This window comes from Pan paniscus, chromosome 9, assembly GCF_029289425.2.
Source record: "Pan paniscus chromosome 9, NHGRI_mPanPan1-v2.0_pri, whole genome shotgun sequence".
Classification (NCBI taxonomy): Eukaryota; Metazoa; Chordata; class Mammalia; order Primates; family Hominidae; genus Pan; species Pan paniscus.
Window position 1 is genome coordinate 76,875,481 of NC_073258.2, and position 13,811 is coordinate 76,889,291.

Here is a 13,811-nt window from a genome sequence, read left to right on the forward strand (position 1 = left end):
TCACTGTAACCTCAAGCTCCTGAACTCAAGGGATTCTCCCTTCAGCCTCCCACGTAGCTGGGAATGGGTGCGCCCTACCATGCTTGGCTAATTTAATTTTTTTAGCGACAGCGTCTTGCTGTGTTGCTGGGGGCTGATCTCAAACTCCTGATGTCAAGTGATTTCTCCCATCTCAGCTTCCCAAAGTGTTGGGATTACAGGCATGAGCCACCGCACCCAGCCCACATTATACCTGAGAGTGAAACTGTTGGCTTATACGAGAGGTGTATATTTAACTTATTAGGTATTGCCACACAGGTTTCCAAAGTAGTTATACATTTTTACAGTCCCTCCAGCAATGTTTGAAAAGTTCCAGTTGCTCTACCTCTTGCCATCATTTGGTATTGCCAGTTTTGTAAGTTCTAGCCATTATAATAGGCTTGTAGTAGTGTATCATTTTGATTTTGATTTTTACTTTTATAATGACTAAAGTTATGAGCACCATTTCATGTGCTAATAGCTCATTCTTGTATCTTATTTTTTGAAGTGTTTGTTCAAATATTTTGCCTATTCTCAATTATTGGGTTGTTTATATTTTTATTTTTATGTAGGAATTCTTTATGTATTTTGGATAGAAGTCCTTTGTCAGGTGTACACACACAGACACACACACACACCCACACACCCCAAGTGTTTTTTTTCTCAGTCATGACTTGATTTTTTTTCATTTTCTCCATAATGCCCTTAGGAAATTTTTGCCTAGTCAAAGTTTTTGCATATATTTTCCTATGTGTTATTCCAGAGGCACTGTAGTCTTAGCTTTTACATTTAGGTCCCTAATCCATCTCAAATTAATCTGTGTGTATGAGGTGAGGTACAGGTTAAGGTTCATTTATTTCCTATATACGTATTAAGTTATTTCACTGCCATTTGTTGACAAAGTTTTTCTTTTCCTTATTAAAAAATTGAGTATGTATGAATGATTCTTTCTATAATCTGAAGTGTGTGTGTGTGTGTGTGTGTGTGTGTGTGTGTATGTGTATGTATGTATATGTATATATATATATATATATATATTTTTTTTTTTTTTGAGATGAAGTTTCGCTCTTGTTGCCTAGGCTGGAGTACAATGGTGCGATCTCAGCTCACCGCAACCTCTGCCTCCCAGGTTCAAGCAATTCTTCTGCCTCAGCCTCCCAAGTAGCTGGGATTACAGGCATGTGCCATCACGCCTGGCTAATTTTGTATTTTTAGTAGACACAGTGTTTCTCAATGTTAGTCAGGCTGGTCTCGAACTCCCAACCTCAGGTGATCTGCCCACCTCAGCCTCTCAAAGTTCTGGGATTACAGGCGTGAACCACCGCACCCAGCCCTAAATTATATTTCATTGATCTGTTTGTTTAGTTCTGTGTAACTACTGCTGCCTTACTTACTGTAGCTTTATGATAGGTCATAAAATCTAGTAGTGTAAGCCCTCCAGCTATTTCCCGCCCCCCCGCCCCCCAACATTTTCTTGGTGTTCTGGGTCTTTTGTATTTGCATATCAATTTTAAAAGCAGTTTGCCAATTTCTATTAAGCAAAAATCTTTTGGGTTTTTGATTGGGATTGCTTTGGCTCTAGATCAATTTAGGGAGACTTGACTGCTTAATAATATCGTATCTTCCAATCCATGAAATGGTATATGTCTCCATTTATTTAAATATTCTTTAATATCTCAGCAGTGTTTTATGGTTTTCAGTGTACAGGTCTTTCACATCTTTCTTTAGATTTATTCCTAGTTATTTATTGATATTAAATAGAAACACTGATTGATTTTTAATATATTAATTTAAACTCTTGCAATTTGCCGAATTTACTCGTTAGTTCTAGTAGTTGGATTGTAGATTTCTTTGGATTTTTCTACATACACAATCATAGCACCTTTAAGTAGATTTGCTTCTTCCTTTCCTATACCTATGGCTTTTATTTACTTTTAAAATGCATTATTACAATGGTTTGGACCTTGAGTACATGTGGAATAGAGTGATGAAAGTGGGTATCTTTGCCTTGTTTTTGATTGTAAGTATAGGATTAGCTGTAGATTTTTTTCTATAAACCTTTTATCAGATTGAGGAAGCTCCCCTTTCCTCCTAGTTTGTTGAGGGTTTTTTTTTTTTTTTAACCATTAACAGGTATTAAATTTTATCAAATGCTTCTTTTTTTTGAATCTTTTAAGATAATTATGATCTTTTTTCTTCATTCTGTCATTGATTGATTTTCAAATATTATACCAACCTTGTATAGTATTTGAAAATCAGTCAGTTTAACAGAATGGTATAACCTACTCAGATAAACCCACTTGATCCAGTTGCTTTATCCTTTTCATATATTACTAGAGTTGATTTGCTAACATTTTATTAATGGTTTTTGCATATATGTTCATGTATAATAATTGGTCTATAATTTTTTTTTCCTATAGTGTTTGTGTCATGTTTTGGTATCAGGGTCATGTTGACCTCATGAAACAAACTGAAAGCATCCCTTCTTCTTCTTGGAAAGATTTTTGATGCTACTGGCATTTTACCGGTGAAGCTATCTGAGCCTAGAGTTTCCTATGTGAGAAAATTTTTAATTGCAAATATAATTTATTTAACAGATGGCGGTTCTTTAGATTTTCTGTTTCTTTTGTTTGTTTTGGAAATTTGTGGATTTTAAACAATTTGACTATTTCATTTAAGTTGAATTTATTGGCATACAGTTGCTCATAATTTCTCCTTAATTCCTTTTAACTATCTGAAGGATCTGTAGTGATGTTTTCTCTTTCATTTTTATGCTGGTAATTTGTTTTCAAGCATCATTCTTTATCTCTCTTCTCTCTCACTTTTCACATTTACACCATCTTTCCTGTCACTATTTTAATTTAGGACAGAGCCATTTGTTACTTGGACTGTTGGAATAACCTCACACTAACCTTCCTGTTTGCAGTCTCTTTTCTCTGTGTGCCATTCACCTATTACAAGAAGAAATATCTTTCTAAAGTGCAAATGTAATTAAATCTTTCCCAGCTTAAAACTTTTTAATGGTTTTCTGATGCCTTCAGAATAAAAATCTAAGCACCTTCATATGAAATACAAAACCATTCATTATAAGGTATTGATTTGTTTCATAGACATCTGTCTTTCCTGTATTTCTTCTCCCTTTTTATCTCTCTCTGCAAGCCATAGGGAACTATACTTCACTGCCTTTGTAGGTATTCTAATTTGTCATTCTTTGTCTTAAACTTGAATGCAGGGTTTCTGATGTCATATGATCAATATTATCTTCTAAATTCTCCTTCAGTGAGATTATTTTTAATATCTCATTGGCTTCATCTCAGTTAATCTTTATTAATAATTTACTTGACATAATTTTTTTATTCAATGTATCTTTACGTTCACAGAAATATATAGCCTCAAAGCACTTTAGTCCAATTTCAGTTTATCTCAAATCATGTTAAAAAATAGGAATGCATCTCTTTCCTATCACCAGAATACCTATCAGATAGCTATTTGATCTCTCCTTCCCAACACCAGTGACGATAAGTTTTATTTCAGCTTGAGGATGTTAGTGTTGATATTGACCACTCACCCATATTACTACATGATATATATTTCTTTCTTTATAGATTCTTTTGATAGTTTGCAAAATCAAGAAACATTACTCTGAAATTGGCCAACCAGTTTGGAGGTAAAGCAGTTGTTTCTTTTTTAGTTAGTCCTTCACCTCTTTATCCCCAGGGGAATCAGGATGTCCCATGTTATTTTTCAAAGTCTAAACACTTCAAACTTTTATTCTCCTGTTGGGTTTGAAAGGGGGGTGTTATTAGCTCTGTCTTGATGCAGCAGGGGCTCTGAAAGTCTATTTGGATAACACTGAAGATTGGAGGAAATGTGACTCTGTCTGTGTGTTTTAAGCCCCTAAGGTAAGATCAGAAAGCGTCTGGGGCAGTGAGAGCCAAATAGTTGAAGTCATACATTAATTATGGTCATGAATCATTTTTATTTTTAAAGTCTTTACCATTTGACAAGGTTGTTTGCATAGTACCAGTGAAGTTTTAGGCGGCACTTTCCTACTTTTAAAGTAACAGGCTATTTTGTTGATTTCTTCTCTGGGTTGATGATGCCTATCATTTTTAGAATTCTGATAACCTTTTTAGTAAAAATTGCTGTTTCCTCACTTGAATGAGTGGTCTCTATGTGATTTTTATTTTGATACACTATTTTGAAGTTACAAATCTAGGAAACTACCACACTGATCTTCCAATTAATCTCCCACTGATGTCAAAAATATCAAATTTTGGGACTGTGCTTTTATGTTCAGACGTTAGGCATTAAGGCAGCAAATACATTTTGAGTCCCTCCTTTGTGCCACATTCTGTGCTTAGCATTTGGAATACACCTTAGAAGATGAAATTTATTTTTCCCCCAGAAAGATCTGATGAAATAGGCAAAGAAATAAACAGTTGCTGTAAAATAGGGTCATGTAATATTTTTGTGGTGCCATACACATGAAGTAGCAGATTTCCAGAGGAAGGAGCACCTCTACCTGTCTGTAATAGTCAGGAAAGGCTTTTGAAGAAGAGGTTGCTTGAGCTGCCTCTTGATGGATTAGGAGTTTATTTATCTGTTAAGGGATGGGAAGAACTTGTAGGCACATAGAACAACTCACACAGGGGTACAGAAGGAAGAAATTATAAGGATATGTTTGGAGAGTTGCCAGTAGTTCAGTATTGCTGGAGAAGAGGGTGCAAGGTAAAAAATAATCAGGAATGAGACTGGATGTGTCAGCAGGGACTACATCACAAAGGGCCTTACCTTGATGTAAAATTACTTTAGAGCTGTCTTTTTAAGAGAGTATTACTGTCAATGTAGATTAAACACACAAACACACCCAGACCAAGAGGCAACAGGATGGAGTATAATCTCCTCTATTGGATTCCTTAGGAGCCCTGAGGGATTTGTTGAATTACTGGTCCCATGAACAAAATAGCTGTATTGAGAGCTAGTCCTTTTTATGTGACCTAAGAAATCATCAATAAATATCAGGCAATTTCTAAAAGTACAGAATATATCATGAATATTTTCAGGGTTTAGGGTAATAATAATAATGTTGGCAGAGGTAGTGATATCATCAAATGCCTAAGAAAATGAACCTCTCATATATACGATGACTTTCAGGTTAGGATTGATGACCACCTTTTAAAAACCGAGGTAAAATTCACACACAGTGAAATGCACAGATCTTAAGTGTAAAATCTGTGAGTTTTGGTGTACTCCTTACCCTAATCAAGACATCAAAGCCAGGTGCAGTGGCTCACTCTTGTAATCCCAACACTGTGGGAGGCTGAGGCGGAAGGATGGCTTGAGGCCAGGAGTTTGAGACAAGCCTGGGCATAGCGAGACTCTGTCTCTACAAAAAGTTAGTCGGACCCAGTTGCACGCTCCTGTAGTCCAGCTACTCAGAAGGCTGAGGCAGGAAGATCCCTTAAGTCCAGGAATTTGAGGGGGCAGTGAGTTATGGTCATGCCAGTGCACTCCAACCTAGGTGACAAAGTGAGACCACCATCTAGAAAAATAAAGACTTAGAATATTTCCATCACCTCAGATAGTTCCTTTGTTCCCTCTTCTCCCTATGTTAGTCCCCACCACTCTTTTGATTTGTCACCATAGGTTGGTTTTACCTGTTCTTGAACTTTGTAAAAAGGGAATCATACAATACGGACTTTTCTGTTTCTGGCTTTTTTCACTCAACATATTGTTTTTGAGATCCATTCATATTGTTGTATGTACCAGTGGTGTGTTCCTTTTTATTGCTAAGTAGATTTTCATTATATGAATATACCTCAATCTGTTGATTCTTCTATTTGATAGACATTTGGGTTGTTTTCTATGAACATTCTTATACAAAGCTTCTTGTAGACATACGTTTTTTATTTTTCTTGGGTAAATACCTAGGAGTAGAATTGCTGGGTCATAGGTTAAATGTATGTTTAACTTAGTAACTAATAATTTCTAAAAAATGGCACTATTATTTATTAGGCTGGTGCAAAAGTAATTGCAGTTTTTGCCTTTTTTTTTTTTTTTTTTTTTTTGAGACGGAATCTTGCTCTGTCGCCAGGCTGGAGTGCAATGGCACGATCTCAGCTCACTGCAACTTCTGCTTCCCAGGTTCAAGCGATTCCCTTGCCTCAGCCTCCCGAGTAGCTGGGACTACAGGCGTATGCCACCATGCCTGGCTAACTTTTTGTATTTTAGTAGAGACGAGGTTTCACCATGTTGGCCAGGATGGTCTTGATCTCCTGATCTCGTGGGTTCTTGCAATTTAAATTTAAATTTAAAATAATTGCAAGAACTGTAGTTACTTTTGCACCAGCCTGATACATTTTTGCCAGCAATGCATGCGAGTTTTAGCTGTTCCACATCCTTGCCAGCATTTAGTGTTGTCATTTTAATTTTATTTATTCTAACAGGTGTGAAATGGCACCTCATTATGATTTTAATATGCGTTTCCCTGATGACTAAGACTGAGTGACTTTTCCTGTGCTTATTGGCCATTCTTATATCTTCTTTTGTGAAGTGTTTATTTCACTCTTTTGTCCATTTTTAATTGGCTGTCTTGATTACTGATTTATAAGACTTCTTTATAGTCAGGTAGGTGCTTTGCAAATATTTCCTCCCAGTCTATGGACTGTTTTTTTTTAAATTTTCCTAATGGGAGCTTTGTTAAGATTAACAGGTATTTCTCATTTTTTTAAAGTCTAATTTATTCCTTTTTAATTTTATGATTAATTCTTTTTATGTCTTCTCTAGTGAATATTTGTCTACCCCAAGTTTGCAAGAGATAGTCCTGTATTTTTGGTCATAAGTGTTATGATTTCAGCTTTTTATATTTACTGTGATCCTGTTTAAATTAATTTTTGTGTGTATGAAGTAGGGGATGAGATTGATTTTTTTTCTATGCTTATTCAGTGTTCCATAGCACCTTTGTCTAAAAAACTTTGTTTTCGCACTGATTTGCCTTCATTCCTTTGTCAAAAATTAATTTGCTATATATGTGTAGGATTATTATGATACACTTTATTCTGTTCCATTGATCTTTGTTTTTTTTAATCTCCATGACCACACCATATTGTCTTAATTATGTAACTTAATAGAAACTCTTGAAATCTGGCATATTTCAAGATTGGTTTGTCCCTTCTAGATTCTTTGCTTTTCTCTATAAATTACAGTATCATCTTATTAATTTCTGTCAAAAAAAAAAATCCTTTGGGACTGTGATTAGGAGTCTCAAGCTATTTACCCATTTGGGAAAAGCTGACCACTTAACAATATGGAATCTTCCAGTCCACGTACATGTATTTTTTACTTACCAGTTCTTCTTTATTGTAGCAGTGTTTTGTGACTTCAGGGTTGAGTCTTGCACATCTTTTGTTTATTTCATCCCTAAGTATTTTATGTTTTTTGATGCTGTCATTAAAGTATTATTTAAAAATTTCATAACTCAATTGTTTGGGGCTAATACAGGAATACCTTGGAGATACTGAGGCTTTGGTTCCAGGCTACCCCAATAAAGCAAATATTGCAATAAAGCAGTAAATCAAATATTTCAATAAAGCGAGTCACATGAACTTTTTGGTTTCCCAGCGCATATAAAAGTTATGTTTACACTATGCTGTAGTCTATTAAGTGTGAAATAGCATTATGTCTAAAAACAATGTACATACCTTAATTAAAACATACTTCATTGCTAAAAAATGCTAATGATCATCTGAACCTTCAGCAAGCCATATCTTTTTGCTGGTGGAGAGTCTTGCCTCCATGTCAGTGGCTGCTGACTGATCAGATTGGTGGTTACTGCAGGTTGGAGTGATTGTGACATTTTCTTAAAATAAGACAACATGAAGTTTGACATATCAGTTGACTCTTCTTTCGTGAATGATTCTCTGTATCATGCGATGCTGTTTGATAGCATTTTACCCAGAGTAGAACTTCTTTCAAAATTGGAGTCCGTCCTTCCCCTCAAACCCTGCCACTGTTTTATCAACTAAGTTTATGATGGCGTAAATTTTTTGTTGTCATTTCAACAGTGTTTATAGCTTCTTCATCAGGAGTAGATTCTATCTCAAAAAACCACTTTTCTTGATTAACTATAAAAAGTAACTCCTCATCCAGTCAAGTTTGATCATGAGATCACAGCAATTCAGTCACATCTTCAGACTCCTCTTATAATTCTAATTCTCTTGCTATTAAAACCATGTCTGCAGTTACTTCCTCCACTGAAGTCTCGAACCCCTCAAAGTCATCCATGAGAGTTGGAATCAGCTTCTTCCAAAGTCCTGTTAATGTTGATATTTTTATCTACTCCCATGAATCATGAATGTTCTGAATGGCATTCAGAATGGCGAATCCTTTCCAGAATGTTTTCCATTGATTTTGCCCAGATCCACCAGAAGAATCAATTATCTGTGGCAACTCTAGGCTTATGAAATGTATTTCTTAAATAATAAAACTTGAAAGTTGAAATGCCTCCTTCATCCATGGGCTACAGAATGGATAATGTGTTAGCAGACATGAAAACATCAATCTCTTTGTACATGCCCATCAGCACTCTTGGGTGACCAGGTTCATTGCCAATGAACAATAATATTTTGAAAGAAATCTTTTTTCTAAGCAGTAGGTCTCAAGAGTCCTAAAATATTCATAAAACCATGCTGTAAACAGATACACTGTCATCCAGGCTTTGATGTACCATTTATAGAACACAGGCAGAGTAGATTTAGCATAATTCTTAAGGGCCCCAGGGTCTTCAGAGTTGCAAATGAGCATTAGCTTCAACTTAAAGTCAGCAGCTGCATTAACCCCTAGTAAAAGAGTCAGCCTGTCCTTTGAAGCTTTTAAGCCAGGCATTGACTTCTCCTCTCTAGCTGTGAAAGTCCTAGGTGGCATCTTATTTCAACAGAAGGCTGTTTCATCTATGTTGAAAATCTGTTGTTTAGTATAACCACCTTCATTGATGATCTTAGCTAGAGCTACTGAGTAACTTATTGCAGCTTCTCCATTAGCACTTCCTGCTTCACTTTGCATGTCTATGTTCTAGAGGTGGCTTCTTTCCTTAAACCTCATAAACCAATCTCTGCTGTCTTCCAACTTTTCTTCTGCAGCTTCCTTACCTCTCTCAGGCTTCAAAGATTTGAAGAGAGTTAGGTCCTTACTCTGGATTAGGCTTTGGGTTAAGAGAAGGTTGTGGCTGGTTTGATCTTGCATCCAGACCAGTAAAACTCTTTCCGCATCAGCAATAAGGCTGTTTTACTTTATTATCATTCGTGTGTTCAGTGGAGTAGCACTTTTAATTTCCTTCAAGAACTTTTCCTTTGCATTCACAACTTGGCTGTTTCATGCAAGAGGCCTAGTTTTTGGCTTATCTTGGCTTTTCACCTGCCTTCCTCAGTAAGCTTTGTCATTTCTAGCTTTTGATTTAAAGTGAGAGACATAGGACTATTCTTTTCACTTGAACACCTAGAGGTTACTGTAAGGCTTGGCCTAATTTCATTATTGTTGTGTCTCAGGGAATATGGAGGCCCAAGGAGAGGAAGAGAGACTGGGAATGGCCAGTCAGTGGAGCAGTCAGAACACAAAACATTTATCGATAAAGTTCACTATCTTTTACGGGTACAGCTCATGGTGCTCCAAAATAACTGTAATAGCAACACCAAAGATCTCTGATCACAGGTCACCATAACAGATATAATAATAATGATAAAGTTTGAGATATTATGAGAATTACCAAAATGTGACAGAGAGACATGAAGTGACCACATGCTGGTGGAAAAATGGCTCCAGTAGACTTGATTGACTCAGGGTTGCCACAAACCTTCAATTTGTTGTTTTTTTTTTTTTTAATTTCTATGAAGCACAATAAAGCAAAGTGCAGTAAAGTGAGGTATGCCTACATACAGAAATATGATTGATTTTTTGTGTATATTGACCTTATATCCCATGACCTTGCTAAATTAACTTATTAATTTTAGTATTTGTTTTGTAGATTTCTGATCATTTTCCACATGACAATTATGTCATCTGCAAATAAAGACAGTTTGACCATTTGGTATGGAAATGTATAAGAAATACATGAGCTATATTTAAAGATAAAGAGGCCAGGTGCAGTGGCATAGGGCTGTAATCCTAGTACTTTGAGAGGCCGAGGCGGGCAGATTGCTTGAACACAGGAGTTTGAGACCAGTCTGGGCAACATGGTGAAACCTCATCTCTGCAAAAAATACAAAAATTAGCCAGGCATGGTGGTGCATGCCTGTAGTCCCAGCTATTTGGGGGCCTGAGGTAGGAGAATCACTTGAGCCCGGGAGGTCAAGGCTGCAGTGAGCCGTGATTGCACCACTGTACTCCAGCCTGGGCGACAGAGTGACATCCTGTCTCAAAATAAAATTAAATTAAAGATAAAGAGACCAAGAAGCAAAAACACAAAGAAAACCATAATTTAAAAATAAAAATAGCTCTTAATTTTTTCATTGTTCCTTGAAAGAGACCTTACTGAGAATGTAGTTGGCTAGTTTGAACCTGGCCGAGTATTTAATTCCTCCTATTACTTTGTCTTTTCTATCATCTTTTGGTTTTTTCTTATATCTTTGAGAGTGCTGTCTGCTTTGATTCAACCTTCTCAACTTGGATTACTGTGAATTCTTTTTTTCCTTTATGGATACCTAGAAGTAATTGTCACCTTTGAGAGTGGTGATACTCTCTCGGTGACTTTAGCAATCCATTTAATTTCACTGGGCGTCAGTTTCCACATCTATAAATGATAGGATTTTACTATATTACTTTCTCAGGGCTCTTCCCAACTCCTTTGAGTTCTTCATCTTACCTCACAGTACATCAGAGGCAGGCAGGCAAGTACAAAAAGGGTGTTTTAGAGCTTTACTGTTATAGGATTTATTGTATTCCCTGTTATTTCATTGCGAATATGCTAGATAATTAAAAATCAGTTGAGTTCATTATTAATTCTATGTATCCTCAAGGTTTGTCATTTATATCTGAGGCTCTTTGTTGAGTTTACTGTTAACTCATTTACATTTTTCTATAACTTATATTTCTAGGCTTCATAGAGCCCAGTGTGCAATTAAACAGACTCAGGTAACTGTTCAGAAAATTGGAAAGGAAATTGAAGAAAAACTAAGACTCACATCTACAAGCAATGAACTGGTAGGTTTTTATGTATTTACCTGTTTACACTTCTTGTTTTCTAAAGGAGAGTATCATATTCTTCTAGGGTTAATTTTAAAAAACCCTTTAGACCGTTTTTATCTTCTTAATTGTCCACAGAGAGTTCTATTGGCATTTAAATGTTGGAAATAAACTTTCCCATCTGCTAATATGTAACGCATGAAGTGCCTGCTTTATTCTGCTAGATGAAACTTTATATTACATAAAATTACTTAGAAGATAATAGGCAGTTTTATTAATGTGAACTCTAAACATGAACTATATAGTGAATGAAAAATAGCTGCCAGGAGGAAAAAAAAATGGGAGCTAATCTACTTTTGAAAGACGAATTTAAAAAGTATTTGGATTGAGCAAAACAGGCTGGTTTGTGGACAGTGATCTCTTTTGGGAAATACTCTTATTAAGGAGGCATTTCCAAAGAAATAGAAATCCTAACCCAAATGGGCAGATTTAAGATATTAGTATAATTTTGAGTTGTTTTTCCTAGTGGAGTGGAAAAAATGTCTATTTTGTAATGAATATTGTGTTTTTGTAAGCACAATAGTGGGTATGGCTAATAAATTGAGCTTTTTTTTTTAAAAGCCACTTGGGTATGAATAGCTTTTGAGGAACTTTGTGCTGTGGATTGGACTTAAAATAAAATTCAGATCTTCAAATTAAGTTCTAGATAAAGTTATTTAAATATTTGTTCGTGTGAACTCATTATCACAGATAGGCAGCATCTTCCTATTGTCATTTACACCCTTCTCAACTTAGCAGAGGGCCTTTATATCCCCAAACGAAAGCTTTTTGTTGGCTTGAAGATTTGCCCAAGATAATCATATAGTAGAAGTATAGAAAAGCAGCAATGCACTTAACCTTACAGAAACTTCTCTCTCATGGAATTTGAAATTAATATATTAGTTCAAACTGTATACAGTTGCTGATTTTCTAGCTAGTGCTATACCTGGCAGGTAGCAAACATACAAAATAGGATAGCTGCAATAGGTATAGTAGTAATTCTTATTATTCACTTGACTTTCCTTGTCTATAAAAACATCTTCCGTTTCAAAGGTGCTGTTAAACCACCTCTTGTTGTAACTTAGCCCCAGCAAGACTAAATTTCAGACTATAAATATTTTGAAGGGGGAGGAAAAAATCACTAATTTGAATTCTTTCTGTAGTGTATAAAAATGCTGGATTTTTAGAACCCTTGGGGAAAATTGCTGGGTTTTATTTTTGTTTTCCTCTCCCAAGGCAAGACTGGGAAATTAATTATTGCATTAAATGACAGCATATGCTTTATCTCAGTGTGGAAAAATGTATTTTTAATCCTGTTTTTAAAGGAATATAAGTGGTGACACACAGAGCAAGGTAACAGAATGTGTGAGTTTAAAGAGGTCAAGTTCAGAGGTTCATTGTGTGTTTTTATGCTGCCTAGTCAACACAGAAGAAAAATCATTGGATTTTTGAACTGAACATGAACCTAGAAATCATCTGGTTCCCTAATAACCCCATTCAAAACTATAGCCCCCTGAGTACATTCTGTCCCTTTTCCTGCTTTATTCTGTATAATATTCATTACCATTTACCATGATACATATTTTGCATATTTTTCTATCTCTCTAAGCTCTATAAGGCGAGGGGTTTTTGTCTCTCTCTCTTTTTTTACATTGGTGTATTTCCAGTATCTAGAAAAGTGTTTGCCACACAGTAGGTGCTCAATAAGTATTTGTTGAATTTAAGAATGAATCTAGCATAATGTCCTTTTATAATAGGACAGAAAAATGAAGCTTAAAGAAGGGAAACAGCTTTCCCACAATCATTTGACAATAGAGATGGATAATTTGGTTTACTTGTTTCCTTTTAGAGAATAATGCTATCTACATGTTAATTAGTCAGTCACTTTGAGGTTTACCTGTAGCATATTAGAAAACTTTACTATTTGTCTTTTTGCTCATTTACTTTTCAAATTGGCCCATGGCCATTGTATTCCAACCCATCCATTTCCGATATTTAAGAAATCATTTTCATTTTAACCTACGTAAAAATGCAGCAAAGAAGGCATATTTGATGTTGAAAGAAATCAGATTACCTTCCAAGACCATGTATGATTAACTGTGTTATAAGAAATTGGGTTCATAGTTGGTGACTTTCAAAAATTTGGCATCTTCTCACATTACATCAATGCCTAACTTTTTTGGCATTTAATTTTATTTATTATGAAATTTCTGCTGTTATCATTTTGAATTTTTACTTATGTTTTATAATTTTTTTGTTTGTTTGTTTGTTTTGAGGTGAGATCTCACTATGTTGTCTGGGCTGCTCTTGAACTCCTGGCCTCAAGTGGTCCTCTCACCTGAGCCTCCCGAGTAGCTGGGATTATAGACGTGTACCAGCACGCACAGTTTGTGTTTCAGATTTTGTCAGATTCCTTTCCTGTATCTGTTTAGATAAATGTATGTTTTTTCTCTTCTGGTATTAAGGTGAAATACATTGGTTGATTTTTTAATGTTAAGCCAACTTTGCATTCCTAGGGAAAGCCCTCTTGGTCATGGTGAATTACTTTTTAATGCTCATTACTGGATTTAATTTGT

At 35.6% G+C, this 13,811-nt stretch overlaps 1 protein-coding gene across 3 annotated transcripts in view; it reads left to right on the forward strand.

The window, feature by feature from the left end:
• Positions 1-13,811, forward strand: part of UVRAG (UV radiation resistance associated) — a 324,828-nt gene that overhangs the window by 133,347 nt on the left and 177,670 nt on the right. For all 3 annotated transcript variants that reach the window (XM_034933393.3, XM_055094696.2, XM_055094695.2), the window contains one exon: positions 11,109-11,214. In XM_034933393.3, the coding sequence (XP_034789284.2) occupies positions 11,109-11,214 (106 nt within the window). The remainder of the gene's footprint in view (positions 1-11,108; positions 11,215-13,811) is intronic.